The 18914-nt window shown below is 34.4% G+C and overlaps 1 protein-coding gene across 4 annotated transcripts in view; it reads right to left on the reverse strand.

Annotated features, from left to right (window-relative positions):
* The window catches only part of LOC119157487 (connector enhancer of kinase suppressor of ras 2-like), a 214629-nt gene that overhangs the window by 92179 nt on the left and 103536 nt on the right, over positions 1 to 18914 (reverse strand). For all 4 annotated transcript variants that reach the window (XR_005107546.1, XM_037408478.1, XM_037408479.1 and 1 more), the window contains exons 5-7: positions 18359 to 18400; positions 13703 to 13822; positions 2479 to 2538 (exon numbers count right to left, since the gene is read on the reverse strand). Coding sequence is in view for 3 of the 4 variants with exons in the window: in XM_037408478.1 (XP_037264375.1) it covers positions 2479 to 2538; positions 13703 to 13822; positions 18359 to 18400 (222 nt within the window). In the remaining variant the exon portion in view is untranslated. The remainder of the gene's footprint in view (positions 1 to 2478; positions 2539 to 13702; positions 13823 to 18358; positions 18401 to 18914) is intronic.

Genomic DNA, 18914 nt, shown 5'->3' on the forward strand with positions numbered 1-18914 from the left:
ACACCATCATTCATACTGTTTAACTTCAGTTGACATTACTTGGAAAAGCAAAGGCCTGGCTCTTTCTCTTTTTAGCTCCTTTCCTGACTTTGATGAGGCTGAGCTAATTATTATCATTTAAAATTAAACACTGGCTCTGAGGTCAATTATCCCTTCAAAAGGAATGAAAAATCCATTTGCTGAAATGCCAGAAATTAAATGTCTTTGAAGCTGGTTTATCTGCACATGTGATTACACTTTTAGCAATAACAAAAAAGCAACTTCTTACGGTGGTGTCTTATCAAAAAGTTTTGACATCTAAGGTTTAGTCAAAATAAAAATAAAAATTTTAGTGCTGGCAATTTCTCCTGTGAATTTCAATTATAAATATGTTTTCCCTATAAACTGCATTATATTTCTGAAATGAATTGGAATTACAGTTAAAAAGTGGATTAATTATAGCATGAGTGATCTGATCTATGAACACAATCTGTAGCAACACAATCAAGATGGATCATTCATAAGTTTCAGGACCCAAGACACACATACAGTTATTCTGAGATTTCTAAATGCTGCCAATGCCATTAATATAAACAAGTAAAAAAATATTTTAAGTTTAATTTGCATTAGACTTTTCTTCACAAATTATAACACATAAATCATCATGCTTTCCATGGGTTTGCGCTGTCTAAAAGCTGAGTGACAAAAACTGTATGATGCAATACTACTCAATATATATAAATCAAGTAGTACAAAATATCACATATGAAGCTCACCGATATGGGCCAGCATACCAGCAAGTATTTACATCTTTGGCTAGCTGGACAGTACTAATTTTATGTTTCTTGGGTGTCAGCATTACATAATTTCAATATTATCTTTATAAAATCCAAACCTGTATTTTATCCAGCTATAGGCTTTTAAACAGATCCAAGACTGAATGAAAACAGCATGACTAAAATACTACATGAAAACCAAAAGGGATGGGTCCTGTTACAAAGTCTGTCATAATAATTAGATCGCAGCAGTTGAAATAAACTTGTTTTTTCCAAATTTATGATTATGAACTACAAGTTAACAAGAACAATATTTAGAAGGTACTTTGTTATTCTTGTCACACTGTTTAGTTTTTCTGCAATCAGTCATACTGATTTATGTACTGCAGCATTTCTGCGTGTTTTTGGTTCAGATTTGCCCAATCCTTCTGGGACTAAAATGAAAATGATAATTAATACATTTCTCTTGGTCTCTTCTGCATTTTTACTATGGATGATGGAAAATATGAAAATACAATTGTGCTTAACTCATCCTAATAGAAATCCTTCAGGAATTACTATTTTCATAGAGGAACTTTTTATACATCCTCACACAATAGTAATTTGGATTATTATATATATATATAGTTAACTAACTAGATTTTTTTAGTATTGCAAATCACCTGTACCCTTCCATTTCTGTACCAAAATCTATTTGCTCCTTTCCACAATTTCTCCCTTCTTAGTGATAATCATGTCAGTAATTACTGCTAGCTTTGAAAACTTCCTGGTTTATCAAAGATTATTCTACAACCTGCCTGATACTGGATATAATATCTTTAGTTATCTTTCTCTATTACCAATGTTTTTTTATATCTGTCCATATTGCTGATATTAAAACTATTTTTAAATTTATTATTTTACAATCTATTTTACTGAAGTGCTTATATATAGAGAAGCTACGCATTTTCTATGAGTCAATCCTAGGACAGGCATTATCTCTAAAAGCCTTTTTTCTAACATGCTTTTAAAATTTATTTGGTAATTAAAACAAAAAAAATTTAAAAAAATACTATTCATTCTAAGAAGAAAACAAAGAACTTAGCAAAAAAGTATTCATTATTGTATGTCAATATTTATCACTGCATAAAGCTGACTGTACATATTAAGGGCTGCTCAGAGGAAAGCTATGCTTATCAGTAAGTCTGCAATTTTGTGACTACTCTGGTCAATATAAACGCCTGAGGCTGATTTTTTTTTCTTTTATATTTTTTCTACTGTTCTGTTGACAGAAAACACCTCTTGTTTTGTATGAACCTAAACTGTCCCATGTTCTGAGATATTTATCTGAAGTACAGAACAAAAATTAAATACAACAGGTATTATTTTAGACTAATGATGATGCTCTGACATGACAAAAAATTTACTTATTATAAAGGAAAACACTTTTCTTCCAGAGAGAACACATACATGAACTCTATTAGAAAGGTGTATTGAGGACAGAAGTTCAAGATTTTAATTTTATTATATTGTTAGTTATTAGTCACATCATCATAGATAATTTTCTATGCCTATTTTCAAGGGTTCCAAGTTTTTACAAAGATAATATATGTACAGAAAAGATTAAAAGTATTAATAAAACCTAGCTTGATTTAAAACAAGTTTTCATATTACAAAATGCACTGCAGATATACAGAAAATACTTGCATGCATGATAGAAGTGTTTTAGAATAAAGAAGCTTACATTTTCAGTTGTTCCTGTGATTACATGTAGTCCATCATATGTTGATTTGATATACATTCCCTAAAACAAGAGCAAGAAAGGTAATTAATATTTGTAGGAAACAAATAAAGCATGCTTGCATGATAACTGAAACAGTATGTTTATTCCAGTTTAAGGACCGTAACATCTGAACAGACTGGAAGGAGCCATGGTCAATTAACATTTGCAAATGTAAGTTTAACAAATATGTATCAAGACCAATTATAAACAGCATAGTTTTCTCATTTAATGTTTTGGGGTTTTTTAGATTCCAAATAGAGCTTTTTGGACAGAATTCAACACTGAACATCAGCATAAAAGCTCATGCCAATTCAGTGTTTTAAATATTTAACATGACCTGTTTTCATTACTGGTGGCATAAAAGAAGTATCAAAACTGAAACCATGAACAGTAATAGTCTTTAAACTTAAATGCCCCATCTTCAGAGAGTTACTGATTCAATAAAAATGAAGCCATAGCCTAAGTCAGAAAAGATACAAGCCAGTGCTCATATTACCAATTTATGGAGAAAAATGAGCTTGGTGATCTAAGAGGAGCTTTGTAATTAGTCCAGCAAGAATTCTGCTTCAAGGAGGCAATTGACAAGATACAGAGAGACAACCTAAGGAGGTATCTATCTAGCTGTAAGCACACACAGAGCCTTAAATGTCAGTGAGACTCACTTGCTTGTATTCTTGCCTTTCAGGAGTAAAGTCATAGCTTTGCATCTCTCTATATATGGTTATCCGTCAAATTTTGAAATCTAATTAATCTAATTGGTACATTGTCCTGCTGAATCATTATTCTTTCAATAATTCTGCATCACCTTTTCCTGTCAAAATGGAAGTTGAGAGCCCCCAGCAATAAGAAAGAACATTTTATTCAAAGAAACCAATTTCAAGATTCATGAACGCTAATGAAGATCTTCAGGCTAGGTGTTTACACAAATACCACCAACCACTCCCTACATCTACATCCCCATCCCACTCCCCTCCACATGCCCCCCCGAAAAAAGGGGGGTAAAAGTGCTACAAAGGTAAGATCATATCGCTCTCTACAACTACCTAAATTGGAAGGGTATAGAGAAGATAGAGCCAAAGTCTTCCTGAAGTGCACAGTGGGAGAATGAGAAGGGGCACAAGTTGGAACTCAATTAAAAAAGAAATTTTTTTTAAAGCACATTTTTTTAACAATTTTACTATGAAGATGATAAAACACTGAAACAGCTTGGCAAGGCTGGGGAATCTCTGACTTAAAGATCATCAAAACTTGAGTGGATAAGACCCTGAGTACTCTGCTCTAGCTGCTTTGATTTTTCATCATGAGAAAATATGACTTCTACCTTAATGTAAACTAATACCATTTCATCAAGTTTTATCTTTCTTTAAATCTTGGATTAAAAAAATACTTGCTAAAACTGATAAGGTTGCTTAACTCTGCTGCAGAGGAAAGTCCCGTTTAGATTTTACTCACCATGACTACTTTTTCTCTTAAATGAAAGTGCTTTATAAGCTATATCATTTGTAAAAACCAAAGATATCCAAATTATATCTTGGAAGTCTTGAAAGCAGTTTCATAAAATGTAATTAGCTGGAAGGAAGAAGTTTCTGGGGAGTCTTCCAGTATTTCCTTCTATAAAGTTGACTTAATTTTATGAGCGTTCACTATTCTATTGTCTCTGTAGTACCTTCAACTGTTACCAACAAATATCTGATTCTCTTTCTCTTTGCCAACTAAAAGGCATAACCAAGAGACCTAGATCATCAAAAACTTTGAAGTTTTTCATTGAGAATAGGATGTTATGTCTCTGTTAAAAATATTCAATAGTTATTTAAATCTATCTAGTATGTGTTACACTGGATTTCCACAGTGAACTTTTAGCCAGGATGTTACACAACATTGCTGCATCCATTGCAGAAGTCTATTATTTTAGCACATATTAACTTCACTAACACATTTCCAGCCACACCTTTAAAATCAAATTTAATATCACAGTTCTAACACCTTACTTTGACAAGATTCATTCCCCACTTAAACCAACAGATTTAAGGCCAGAAGAGAACATAGTGCTAAACTTTTCACTAAATTTTATCACATAATAATCATAAAGTTCTTAGCCTTTTACTAAGCTATGTGTATTTTTGCAAAAAATCAAGTTCCAATTTTATCTTATAACATATGCCATCTGAGAGACGTAAAAAATGAGTACTCACTAAGAATTACCCTATATATTGCTATCTGCTTTTTCATCTTAGCTATTAAACTTTAAGAATATATAAAAATAAAGAATTTTAGTGAATGGCTTGTAGCCTTCAAATTATTCTAGATAGAGCTTTCATCCTTGTTTTCTCAAAAGAAAACTAATGAAAGAGCTTGTTTCTTGTTGACCAGTACTGTATCTCTTTGACATATCTGTTACCTGAAAACCTTGAAATATTACATTCTATCTAAAAAATACAAAATTTTTATATTCATTTTTCATTTTATATGCTTCAGAATGCAACTTTAAATAAAATAGATACATGTTACATATATATATTTTACATATCTATCACATAGAAAATAGCTTTAAAATATTTTTGCATTTTTCCCTTTCCTTGGGAGAAAGTTTTGATAACACTAACTTTATTTTAATATAGTATTGTTATGATAAAATACTCAAAAAAAGATTGAAAGTATTCTTAAAAAGAACACCCTGAAAAACATACACCAATTCTGAAAACAGCTTTGTTCAGTCTATGTCATCTGTTCCAGAGGCCAGATACGTTCCCTGCTTCAAATCACTCTTTCCAATCCTAAAAAAACCCCAACCTGCCCTTGATGCGCTGACTGGCAGCACTTGCATATCGTTTCAGAACAGATAATGCAGTGTGTAACACAGTCTGTACAGTTCAATCCAGCTCTCAATTACTTTCTGTGGTAGGAAGATATTTAAAGGAGAATTTATTCTTCAATGGGAAAAGACACTGATGCTTAGGAAAATATTGTTTCTAAAGGACAATGTGTCAAGCCTATAGTGACTGGTGTGTTTTACCACTGCCACTCCTCCGCCCCATCTTCATCTTCCTTTTCAAAATCAGCACTTGTAAAGACAAAGACTAGAATTTCCAGGCATATTTAAAGAAATACTGGCGCAGGTTAGCAGAACCCTTCAAAAGTTTAAATTGTTCATATATATGTATATATGCTCACAAAGTAGCTTATTGATACAAACAAAAGGGTTTAAAGGAATCACTTTAATCAAACGTCCAGTGAAAAATTAGAATAATCTACTCTGGTTTATAAGAAATGTCCAAACTTGCAAACCTTAGTCATTTAAAGAGTTGTTAATTCTGTGACTGCAGAAAAAGCATGCAAGTATTCACAGTCTGAATTATGCAAAAGAGCTGGACCTTTCTTTAAATTTCATGGGCTATTGGCTATCATTTTGTTCATCATCATTTCATTCTGTTTTCATGAATATAAGCATTTTTTATGGTTAGTAAGTCTAAAAAAAATAGAAATAAATTCTGAAATATTTCTGTCAGATAAGTTCCAGGAAAATACTGATTTAATACTGCAGCTGAAGAACAGAAGCAGCAAGCCTCTTTTTCCCAAGCACAGGCATGAGTAAGTAACAGATCCTATTATGACAACTGCTAACACTTCTAGAACTGTTAGAAATAGTTATTTTGTTTGCAAATATCTCTGTTTTACCTGTGGCTTAACACAGGCATATCGATTCAGCTTATTCAGGAGCATCATATTCTTCTGTAATAATGTATTTTTATGTAAGCATAATATTTAATTAACTTGTAAACCAATTTATTAAAAGAAGATTCACATATTTGCTATTTTGATGCTATTAACTTCTGTTATAATATCTGATGGAAATGAAGGTACACTCTTGTAAGCAGTTTCTGTAAAACTCTTCATACAAACAGCTTGAAAACTATTTCTTAGATTTCAGCCATATGAGCTGTCAAAGCAAAATAGCAAAAACACCAGGCTAAGAATAAATAAGAATGTTTTGTGCATCTCGCAGACAAAAAGCACATAAATGAGGGAACTTCTGAATCCTGGAATCCATCTGAGGCTCTAGATAGGAAGCTATTAGTGGGAAGTTGCTTTTTTTCCTGTTGTCTCCCACTTCCCTCCATCTTCTGGTCTCTCACTCTTCTGCGCGAATGTCTATTCCTCTCAGATATGTTTTCTCGCCTACTCATTCTCCATAACGCAAGCTTCTTCCCCCTTGCCCATCAGCTCTAGTCTCTCCTTCTGCATTCAGTGCCCAAAACCTAATCTTCCCTCAAGCTTTTTCCTCCATACGTCCCATCCCAGAAAGAAGCTATGTAACTCAACTGCTTAAATAGTGATATACAGAGAATATTTAGTCACTCCAAAGTAACCAAGAACATGCATAGATTTGGCAGATATGACAGAGAACCTTCTGGAGTGGCAACTGAAGGATGGGTGTCTGAAATGATACCAGATATCTAAGTCTACAAAACTGAGTCCTGCTGTAGAGGTTTCTCCTATCTCTTTCCTTCCAGTTGCAGTTGCTGTCCTCACCAGGTAGCAACTTGCTTTCTTCCTTTTTTCCTACTCTTCAGGCTCACGAACGTCCATTCTTGTCTAACCAGTTCCAGGGCTTTTCTACCATATCCTTCACTACCACAACCTATTCTGTTCTTTCTACCCAAGTAACTCAGTTCCCAGTCTTCTGTCCTATTACTGATTTATTTTCTGCCCTTACAAGCAGAATTTCACTGGAGTCCTTTTCCAAAATGATTTTTCTTCTTTTCTCAGGAGTGATTTTTTATTCTCTCTAGTTTCTTCTTGAATCCCACCAATGATCTCAGAGCACAGAAGAATGACAAACTATACCCCTTATCTCTGGGCAAGAGTTGAATATTCTTGTTCGTTCTTGAAGATGGCTCAGACTAGTGAACAGTTAGTGGATTAGAAATAATTGCTCTTTCATAACTGTGATGTCAGATATGAAACTCTGTAGAATTATTCTGATACATGAGAGGAGATACAGAACAAGGAAATGTTTCACAGGCTCTTTTATCAAGAATTTGACTGCTCCTGAGTAACACTGTCACTGTCCCCTAATGAGGGAGTGACTTCAGGGTTTTTAATTAAAATCTGACTTTTGAAAACATATGGGAAGGTATCAGCTATTTAAAGTCCCAGTTTGAAAAGACTATTCAGCCAAAAACAGTGTTTCCAGTTGTAAGTGGAATTTCCTTAAAAATTTCTTGCAGACTCATCTGGTTAATTAACCAGGACATAATGACAAAAGTGTATTTATAAGTGTCAACAACAATACCCAGGTTAATCTGTGGATATTTCAGACAATATTTGATGAGCTCTGTATTTCACAATGAGGTTAAACTCTTTTAGTATTAGCATTTCTGGCTCATACTTTGAACACTTCCAACTGTAGGCCATTATTCCTTTTTGGGTAAAGATGACCTATTATCAGATGATTCATATTTGTGTGCCACTTCTTTGTTGAAATATGACAAAATACATGTGCATGAAAAATTCAGGTATTTAAAACTACGCTAAAATGGTCTATGTGTCTCAACAGCACTTGCACAGGGAGAAGAGTGCAGGCTTTACTTTTACAGCACAATGAAGCACCAATAGCGAAGATGCAGGTTTATAATGCTACAAACGACCAGGGAACTGCTACACCCCTTGATCTTTTGCCCCAGATGTAAAATAGTTCTTTAAACTTGTTTTAACTGCAAATTTAGACAGAGGCATATAAACAATTGACAAGATATGCTTTAAGAAGGTGCCTGGACAAGTTTAAATTTCATGCCACTAAAAAGTCCTTAAAAATCTTTATTGGTTTGCCTTATATGTTGCCATCCTTTGCCCAAATTTATACTAAAACCCTCTGTTTTCTTTCCTGCAATATAACTTCCACTTTTGAAAAGGGTTATTTCTACTATCTATGTTTTATTATTCTTCTGTATAAGCAAAATTTGGCTTGTTTTGGCTTTTTGGTCCTTTTTGAGCCCTCTCAATTGATTCTGAAACTTTAACATGCTTTTTTTTTTTTTTAAAGTCTTTAAGACATCTAGTATTTTTACTTTATTACTCTTTTTCATTTCCTTTTCACTAGCTTAATTCCCCCACCCCACCCCCAAATCAGAATCCTAAACTGATTCTCTCTTGGCATGCGTTTTCTTTGCTACATAGTATAACAGCAGCTCTAGGTATTCCATCTTATCTGAACCATCTTTCTCAAAAGATAATTTATTCTTCTTTCTTATGTTCCTTTTACCAAATCCTACCTAAATAGAAACCCATAGACAACACAAAAAAAGGTAGGCTATGAGAATCTTTATATGTCAAGCATGATGGAAATTTGTCGAGTTTCTGTAAGTTATCAAAAAAATTCTGAAATGATTAAATTATCACCCTAACAGGTTTAGGACAGCCATGTTTATTTCCACAAAAAAAAACACCTGCCTTCATATTCTACTTTTTCCTCTTGCATTCTCTTGCAATTCCTTTCCTGTAAAAATGAAAAGATTGGCTTTCATCACCTCAAATTACAAATACCACATAAAGAGGAGTACTATTTGAAAGGGGAGCTATACATTAGATAGATGAATAATCCTCAAGGAAGAAGGGTCTTTGCATCTGACAGCTTGTCTGTTTAGTCTTTTTATTCTCCAATGATACACAGCTGGTCTTACAAAAATATTTATTCCTACAATCTCTGCTTCCCTTAAGTTCTTAAATGAAACAGGAAAAATCCCCTCTGCAGAAAAATTAACAAAGCTGTAGATATAATTGTGTATATCTTAAGTGTGACAGATTACACTTTCTATCAGCAGTGTGAAGCTCAGACACAAGAGAGAACAACAAAGAATTAAAAAGTGAAAGGAAGAAGAATAAAAGCATTAATGGATTCTGGAAGGAAAACATCCCTCAGACATCAGAAGATGCAAATCCAAACAATAAAAACCCAACAGCCTGCCTATATAGAATCTTCTACTTAAGAGTAATCATTAATCTCAAAGAAGATTCATGTTACATAGAAGTATCTTTAAATATGTGTCAAGCAGATCAAGTTCAGGATATTTAAAAAGTTGACTGAAATAATAATGGCTCTAATAAAAAAACCCCACAACAACAAAAAAAACCCACCCACACCCCCACACCCCTCACCCCCCATCTTCCACTACTAATAATCCCTGGTCATCCAAAAAGCCCTCCCTGCCCCCATTTTATGGATGGTATCTACATCCATCACCTCAAATAAAACACAGTTTCCCTTAGTTTATCTGACAACAAAACTACTCCAAAGCTGCCTTTAGACTTAGTCTGTGGTAATTAATAATAAGATTTACACAGCCTTTCAACTACCCTCACCCTTGAGGATTTAGTAGCAAGTTTAAATGCTGTACCTCTTACCCTGCAAACAGTAACACAAACTCTTGTCTCAAGGGCCTATGGCTTATGCTGGTCCATCAAGCCAAGAAATCTAAAGTGGGTGCTACTGCATCAGCTTTGCCTAATCACTAAACAAAAGTTTTGGAACTCTTATATGTACAACTTGGTCTTCAGACTTCTGAAACATGATAAATCTGGGGAAGTAGATCTTTCAAATATCATGTTTTTGAGGAAAATGCCTTGTACTGAGCAGTTATGTGCGGTGTCTAAAAATTTAAATTATGCGGTAGTTTCATTTACCAAAAGTTATTGTAACTTCACAAGGAAGTTTACCATGCAACACAATGGAATGGGAACCTATCTTTCTTTAAGTAGAAAGAAAAGTAGTTTGTAAAAAGCATTGTAAGTATAAAAGTGATCCAATTTCCTTTATTATGTACAATTGACACTACAAATAACTTAAAGAATTGGAAACCTAAAAGCCAAGGAAGGGAATTTTAATAAATCATGAAGTTAAAGTTTCTTTATTTTATTCTATTTCATAAAAATGTAGGCATGCATATTGTCTTTATGTCAGAGCCAACAGTGGTTCTCACAATTTATTACTTTTTTAGTACAGGAGTTTATTTCAAATTTGTCAAATTGGTAGTTTGAAACAAAGTTTTGCCTTCCAGACATATTATTCAGGCTGATCATGAGCACACTTCAGATGTAAATGGTATTACCATACCCAGTGCTAGAACTCAGGAGAAAAAGTGTTTTGCAATCTTTAAAGTTACTCTGAAATGAAATAGAAAACATATGTAGGGTGTTTGAGTATTTGCCACTGAGAATTCTTTAGCTAAATAGGAAAAAAGAGGGAAACAATTTGACTGGTACAGCTTGGGAAGGAATGGAAAGAGAGAAGAAAAAACCCTGTATGTTTCTGGAGGCCAGCAAATGCCTGCAGAGATCAGGATGCAAACACAATCATCAGAACTTGGAATGGAACCTAAATTGTGTGCATCCCAATGCAAATTCTTTTGTCCAGCGAACTGCTGTGAAACTACCAGCAGAGTGTTCAGGGGAATGCATGAGATAAAACTATTTTTTAATAAAGCAGAATGAAGAAAAAGATACTTTAGAGAGGGAAAAAAAAAAAGTGACTATTAAGCTCATAAAAGCATGGACAGAAAGTTAGAAAATGCTAGAACTGAAGATACCCATTCAAATGACATACAGTCCCTTTGTGAAAATGCTTTATAATCCAGAATTTATTTAAACAATTAAACACACAGGCTACTGCCCTGCAGGAGTTCTGACTCCATGTAGTAACTGTATGGACGTGGACCTGGAAATTAATACAGTTTATATGTAAGCTTATGCAAGATCTATAGGATTTCTGGCTCATTTGTTGAAGAAATTAGAAGGCATATAATAAAAGCAGTATTGCAAATGGGATTTTGAAAAGAGAGAAAGACTCATAATTAAGTCAACTGAATATCATTATAGAATGGCTGAATTCTTATATAAATCTGAGTAATTTTCAACACATTTATCACCAATGGCAATTAATTGTCTTCATTTTCTAGGTGCCCACCCTGTATGAAGCTAAAGCTAGAGTTCTCTGAGAACCTTAGCTAAACTGAAAACCAATAGAGACTGTGTTTTAAGCTTATGATATAAAAGTAACAAGTGTTCTGAAAAAGTGTATGGTAAGCTTCTCCTAAAAAATAGGGGTTTGGTGATTTTGACACAAATTGCTCTGTGCGTTATATTCCTATCTATAAAATCACAATATCATTTTCACAAGTGTGTTGTGAGGATAAATTAAATAGTGTCTCTGAAGCTCTCAGCTTTTATATGGCCTTATATAAAAAAACCCCAATAACTCCTGATGAAATTAGTAACTCAAGGGAATGCAGAGCTTAGCTGAAGTGTGGTAAATAAGACCTCAACCCCTACACTGAATGGTAAGGATAAAAACAGAACTCTGAATACTTTCCATTCAGTGAATAGTGCTCATTTTTCTCTTGAATGGAGCAGAAATCCTGTGGAAAAAAACTGCTATACAATCATGAGAAAGCCATTTGTAATTCATTACTCTGTTCTATATTTGATTCTGATTAATGTTTTCTTTTCCTTTTCACATGATTTTTCTTTTATTCCCATTTATAGTCCTTTTTCATATTTTCTTCTAAACAGAACACAGTGTCAGCAAAATTGATTATAAGGAACTTTCCAACCTAACATGTTACAGCGCCTTCACAATTAGGCACAGAAAGCTCAGTCATTCAGTGATTTCACTTACTCTAAAAAAAAAAAAAAAAAGAGAGAAAAGAAAAAAATCGTTGGGCAATTTTGATTGCAGTATTTGTCTCATGTCCTCTGTCAGCAGTGCCCACTTCCTGCGTTTTGTTGGCTGTAAACTTATGGGTGCACTGCAGATGGAGAACTACACCATGGTTTTTCCATGCAGTGATTGTAGTCTCCAGCATTCTTAGAACACAGCCCTGTCTGCCTGATGTTCTATTAGGAAAGAGGGTGGTCTGGATGGAATTGTGGACCACCTGACCGGCCACAACAATACAGCCAGCAACTCTCATCTTGGACATTTAGGTTTAAATCATACTCTGACAATTTATGATAAGCTGCTTAGGAAGTATACCATTCATAACCAAGAACTCCTGACAAACACCTGTCTGCACACCATTAAGTTTTCAGCTCACTATAGAACATGACATTTTTGAAGTAGATCACACTTTTTCTGTCCTCCACCAGTCTACACCCCTGTCCTAGATCTAGAGCCATCACTGAATGGGAAACACTTGCAGTGCCAAGTCCCACTTGTTATGCTCCATCATCTCCAAGGAAAATACATCCTATCTATGTTCACATTCTCGTCAGCACCGGTAGTGAACTTTCCTGTAAGCAGCCCAGCAGAAATACATTACATTTCTGGACAGAAAGGAAAGCTCTACAGAGATCCAGACTGCTAGTATGCAGGATGTGGTAGTCCTAATGCAAGTTGAAAGCACTGACAGATTTACAGCATATATACACTGGCTGTAAATGATACCGACCTGGTGTTTCCTGGATATCCCTGAAATAACCCAGAAATCAAACCAAGAGGGGAAACTGGGCCACAGAGGGAACACGTCTGGCCGTTGGGATGCAGCAGCACAGCAAGTAAATTATATCTGTCTTCAGGATATACATACTGGGCTAAGCATCTGATGCCATGGAATTAAATGACATGTGGTTTATGTTGTTGTAATGTTCTTTGTTGACTTTAACAGTCTAAGAATAAAGTAAACTTATGTAGTCATACAACCCCCCCATGTTATTAAAAGACATCATTCTCAAATTAGTATGTATACCTCAAAGTAATTATGCTGTTGTTACTCTGACAGGATTTTATGCAAGCCCAAGAAACATACCTTCCACTAATCATTTGCAAAACATATTAATGATACTTATTTAATTTTATTTGTATATGTATGTATTTGGGGATTACTTTGGTACATTCCAAAACCTGCAAAAAGGCTATCAAAAGGACTGTAACTTTTCTTTAGCTGCTCATATCATTACCAGTTACACATGAAGCCGTAGATAAAACAGGTTTAAATTTAAAAAAAAATAAATCCCTTCATTAGATGTTAATTAAACCACTTTCAGAAATCTGATTCAGCTTACCAAAAAAATAATACATTGCATGAAAATACATTTTGATTTCTCGATAAATTAAAAAAAGAAATCACCCTAAAAACCTGAAACTTGTATTCTGTATTCTAACAGTTAAAAATTAAACTGCTTTGCTACTTACCAAACCCTCACTGGGCATAATGCTGGTGAGATGAACTACCTCAAGATGTGCTGACTGTGACACCAGAGAATCAGATGAGAGCGAAATGATGTGGTCACAAATCCCAGACAAGGTTTTACACTACAAAGAAAAAAAGTCAATATAATTCCTCATATTAAACTGAAGCTACTAGCAAAGAAGTTCTTATTCTGAGAACTAACTGAGAATAAACTGATCATTTTGCTTCTTAGCATTATAAATGCTGCAGGCATATGAAAGTCAAGAACAAGAGGTTAAGGGAACAGAAAATATCCATAAATGTCAAGAAAAGTACATGCATGTACAGTTATTCTGACCAAAAGATTTTACTGTGCACTGAGAACATCTGTATATACAAACTATCTTCCACACTCCAACTACATGACTTTTTTTAAAAAAAAAAAACAAACACAACACCTGATGAACTTATCTGTCATTATAATGTATCATTATAAATACAATGGAATATGTAAATACGTACAAATAAATGTCTTGTACATGGACTTAATGATCTATTTTGGCTCCCAAATAATGGGCACAACCCTACCAACAATGATAATTAGGTGAATTCTGCATTATACAATTTAGGAAACTTTTCCTTTGTTAAAAATTGCACTGGCAGGAAAATGCCTTAGTTAATTTATTTCCTGAAGTAAAATTCTTATGCATTTTTGAACACATCCTTTAACTGATATTCTAAATCTCTACAACTATGCAATAATTTTATGTTATCCTGCCTCCCAGCTAAAGATCTCTTAATACCAGTCCACACAAACACCTTCAAAGCAGGAACCCATTGCATAGATGGTATCAGTGATGCTGACAGATTAAACCCATCCATCAAAGACAAACAGTAAGTCTATGGATCAGAAAGGATCTGCACTCTCAGGGAATCTTCATGAGTAAAGATTTATTGCCAAGTTTGCATGTGTTGCTTAAAGCGTTCCTTCGAAAAGACTATGCCTAAAAATATTTGAACCTAATCTCAAAGCATTCATTTAGATGAATTTCAGAATGGTCTTCCTGTCAAAGTTGTATGCATCTATTTTCCTTTGGGGACTATACTCTCATTTGCCCTAATTATAGCAAATTCTAGTGAAATCCCTTAAGGGAAGTTTTATTTCAGGCTTTTGCAAAAGCATGAAGATTTCTAATATCTCATTTGATCCTACACTTATAAGTTAAACAAATAAAGTTGTCTTAAAGAATAAATTTATTATTTATTATTATTTATTATGACTGAATTTATAGATTATATTTCCATTCACTGTATAAAAGTACAGCTCTGGAGTACTGGAAGTGGCATTTGTATTTTGTATCAGCGGCAAGATGCAAAGCATCCCACTCAGGTAGGCATAACTGCATCTAAAGGTCACCATTATCAGAAATATTTCTAGCAGTTTCAGCTTTGGGCCAGAACCCCTAAACAAAACTTTAGGACCTGTCTTCTCACACCAGAGGTATAGAAACTGGCTTGCTCAAAAAACATGCTGTACTGCTGTTCTACATATGAACTGGTGGCTGACCCTGTCTCTGAGTATATGCTTTCACCCAGCTTTTCAATTACTGTCATCTCAAAATATTACTATGATTTCAAACTGAAGCCCTCTCTTATGCCCTAACGTTCCAGATCACAGGTGCAGATTAGATGCAGACTAAACCCCAGAAACAACACTTTCTACTTTCTGATGTAATGTTTTAACTTTAGAGTTGTCACATGGAAATACTTTTTCTGTAAATAAACTTTAGAACAAAATAAACACAAAATTTGTCAAATTCACAGTTAAAATCCTTAAGATCTCTCCATGATTCACAAAGCTACCTAAAATCTATGTAGGATTTTAGCATGAGGAAAACAGTCAAGAAAAATGATAGTAAAATAATTAAAAATATTAGTATGCTGTAAAAGTATTTCAGCAGATACAAGAGAGACCTGACACCAGTTGTAAATAATGCAAAGGCTCAGACAGTGTAAATGGGAGCAACTGAGCAGAATATATGAATAATAGCACAGGGTCAGGAAGTAATGGTTGTTATGGCACTATCAACATGAGCTAAAGTATTTTTGGCATTAAAAAAAACAGAAAGGAACTAAATCTTGTGTACTAGTTCCAAAACCACAGAAAGCAAAGTTCACACTCTCCAGATGGCGCAATACTACTGCACTTAAGAAAATCTTGAACAAAAATGGGTTCTTCCAAAAGCTGAGTACCTGTTGCAGAAGAACTTTACATACAGTTTTACAGGCCATCCAACACCTAAACCCATTTATTACATTTCTTTCAATGGGCTATGACAAGAACAGAATCTCTAGAAAACCACTAAGTCTTGAACAATCCATACAAACTTATACGTCACAAGAAGTATTTTACTATGGCAACCACTGCGGGGTCAGTCCAGTGAATGGAAGTTACTAATCTGTATTTACTGTTGAAAGAAAGAACATCTAGCAGGTTGTAATTTTTAATTATCATAGGTGCACTCTCTTAGTCTAGAGAACTGATGCAGCCCTGATAAAGCACATTTTGCTGAGCAGATAGGAAAAAAAAAGAAACCTGACTCCCAGACATGCAGTTTAAGTGATCCTGAAGACCACTCCTCCATAATTTACCTTTTCCGTAATACCTCAGTTGCAGAGTATACATAGTCTAATCATATGGCTAGTGAGGGAATGGCAACAGTGCACCAGCAATCACATCACCTGAACACATGCTGCCCTGGCGTGGAGCTCTTCTAAATAACTCCACACCTCAGTGAACCTCTTCAGTAACCAATGAAAAAAGTCAATCATGGATTATAGTTTTTGAAATCTGTCTTTACTTCTAAGTATATCTTTCTTAATATCTTTCAGAAATAAGACAAAACACCATGTGGTGTTTGAGAGTTATAGAGTCTATCTCTTATAAATGTGAAATTCTTCTTTAAAGCATCACAATTTCTTATTTTTAGAAATAAAGGGACTGTAAAAATGAACAATTTACAAAGTTTATTCTTGAATACAGTGTCCTTCGAGTAAATTTTTTTTTTTTTTGTTAATATGCTGTGAGAAAGGTGGTGATTCTCACTTCACCCACAGTTACAATGATAAATGGGTTGATTCTCAGAGCCTGGATGCTCTGAATCAGGTGGTTTCATGTGATTTTTCTTAGGCTAAGGTGAGTTCTACTGCCTTGGGATCTAGGTACCTTAAGGTTCATCATGTTTTCACTGCTGAGCCTATGGAATACCTAAAAATGGAAACTTTTCTCTCCTCTCATCTATTCTTCTAGGTTTCCATTCAGAAAAGGTAGAGAAGTCAAAAATAACATTCCTGCTGAAGATATAGTTCTAGAAGTCATATGTGGTTATAATTGTGGGTTAAAAAGATGTGTATATATGTATGTGTGTATGTATATATATATACACACACACACACACACTGAAAATCCAAGAAGATTTCAGGTGCTTTTAAAAGTTCTTTTCAGAATCAGGTTTGCAACAGTAAGCCTTTTTCTAAACGTCCCTGCATGCTTTCTGAATTTAGCAGCACATCAATGTTTTATGACAAATTTTAATCCCCGCTGGAAGCAGAGTGTGTGTAAAAGGCTTTAAAAAAAAAAATTCAGGCACTTGGTTAGAGCTTATCAAAAGCTTATCTGAACTTGTAAATCCTTTGAGATTTTCTTTTCACCGTAGGCTTTAACTCTATCTCAGTGTTAGTACAAGTTTTCAGTGCCAGTATCAGGAAAATACAAAGTATTTGAACTCAAAGGCCAATATCTAATCAATAACTTTGTGTAAGGTTCTGCAATTCCCCTTTGTCATTAGAATTTTTGAGTACTGAAGGCACAAAGTGCGCAGTCTGACAACCAGTGAAGTTAATAATGCACCAGGTCTGATGGATCCATTGCTGGAATTCAATACCAACAATCCTAGTAAGAATACCACACTAGTAAGAGGTCCGTGAAGCTTCTAAAACAATGTAAGAACAATAATTATGTATTTTTAATTAACTGTAGGTATAACAGAGAGCATTACTGCACGGAACTGTGTGAGAAGAGTGAGAGGGAGTATCACACCCTGCCTGCTAAAATAAACAGGTGTAAGTTAGGGAGTACCAGAAGAAAGCCAATTCTTAAGCCTTACATTTGAAAAAGTTCCAATTGAGGAAAGAATAAAAAGGCTTGGTAGGAATTGTTCTTAAGTGAACGACACCACATTTCAAAAGCCTCCAACATTCGGAGAAACTGGAAACAACGCCTTTGGTGAAAAAATTATTAGTAGTATTGCTTGGGTATTGTCTCTCCATTTCGTTATGTTGATGCAAAAAAAAGATATTTTTGAGTGTTAAATCTAGGGTACTGGGGCAGTCATTACACTGGCTGGTAGGAGTCATAACTAACTTGTACCATTTCAGGGGGCCACAAAATATGTAAGCTGATGTCTTTATTGCTGGTCTTGAAAAGAATTTTTAGCTTTTTAAGTATTTGATCTTAATTATGAAAAATTTAACTTTCAGCAACTTATACCATTCATCGGAAGTTGTGTCAAATAGTAAGAAACTTTATATTCCTATTGTAGATTTAATTTTTTTTTAAATCATTTAAGTGGATGGGGTAGGATTAGAGAATACCAAAGCAGAATAATTAGATTACTTACCACATGAAGAATTTTGTTTTCTGTTTCATAGACTGTACAATCCTGTGGGAAAATGAAACAAAAACAATTAATGCACATTATTTTAAATTTCCTAATAAGAAATAAAAGAAGGCTGTATGCTGATAACTATCTCTTACAGAGGTTCCTGTAAAGACAAGTGATCTCTTGAGTTTTGTCTTGACCAAAAGGTTGCTTTACAATTTCAGGAAACAACTACTCTCGTGGCTGGTTAACCTCAGGGATCTATTTTTCCTTTGAAAGCCCTGAAACTTGTGTTCAATATTAGCAACAATATAATAGCCACAATAGTGAGGAAAAAAGTAACTGAGTATAATTAATCTGGCATGTCAGAATTTCAATGATGTGCAGAGCGAGAGATACACTGCCAAGCCTCAAATCAAGTAATATGTTTATTACCTGTTCCACAAGCTGTGAGGGGTGCAGACAGTTGTGTCAGACCTAGCACTAGGTAGGTTGTGTTACTATAAAGCATAGGAAGGGAAAGTAAACAGAAAATATTTTTACAACAGGTGCAGTGCTAAAGATGCTAAACATG

This window comes from Falco rusticolus, chromosome 14 (assembly GCF_015220075.1).
Source record: "Falco rusticolus isolate bFalRus1 chromosome 14, bFalRus1.pri, whole genome shotgun sequence".
Classification (NCBI taxonomy): domain Eukaryota; kingdom Metazoa; phylum Chordata; class Aves; order Falconiformes; family Falconidae; genus Falco; species Falco rusticolus.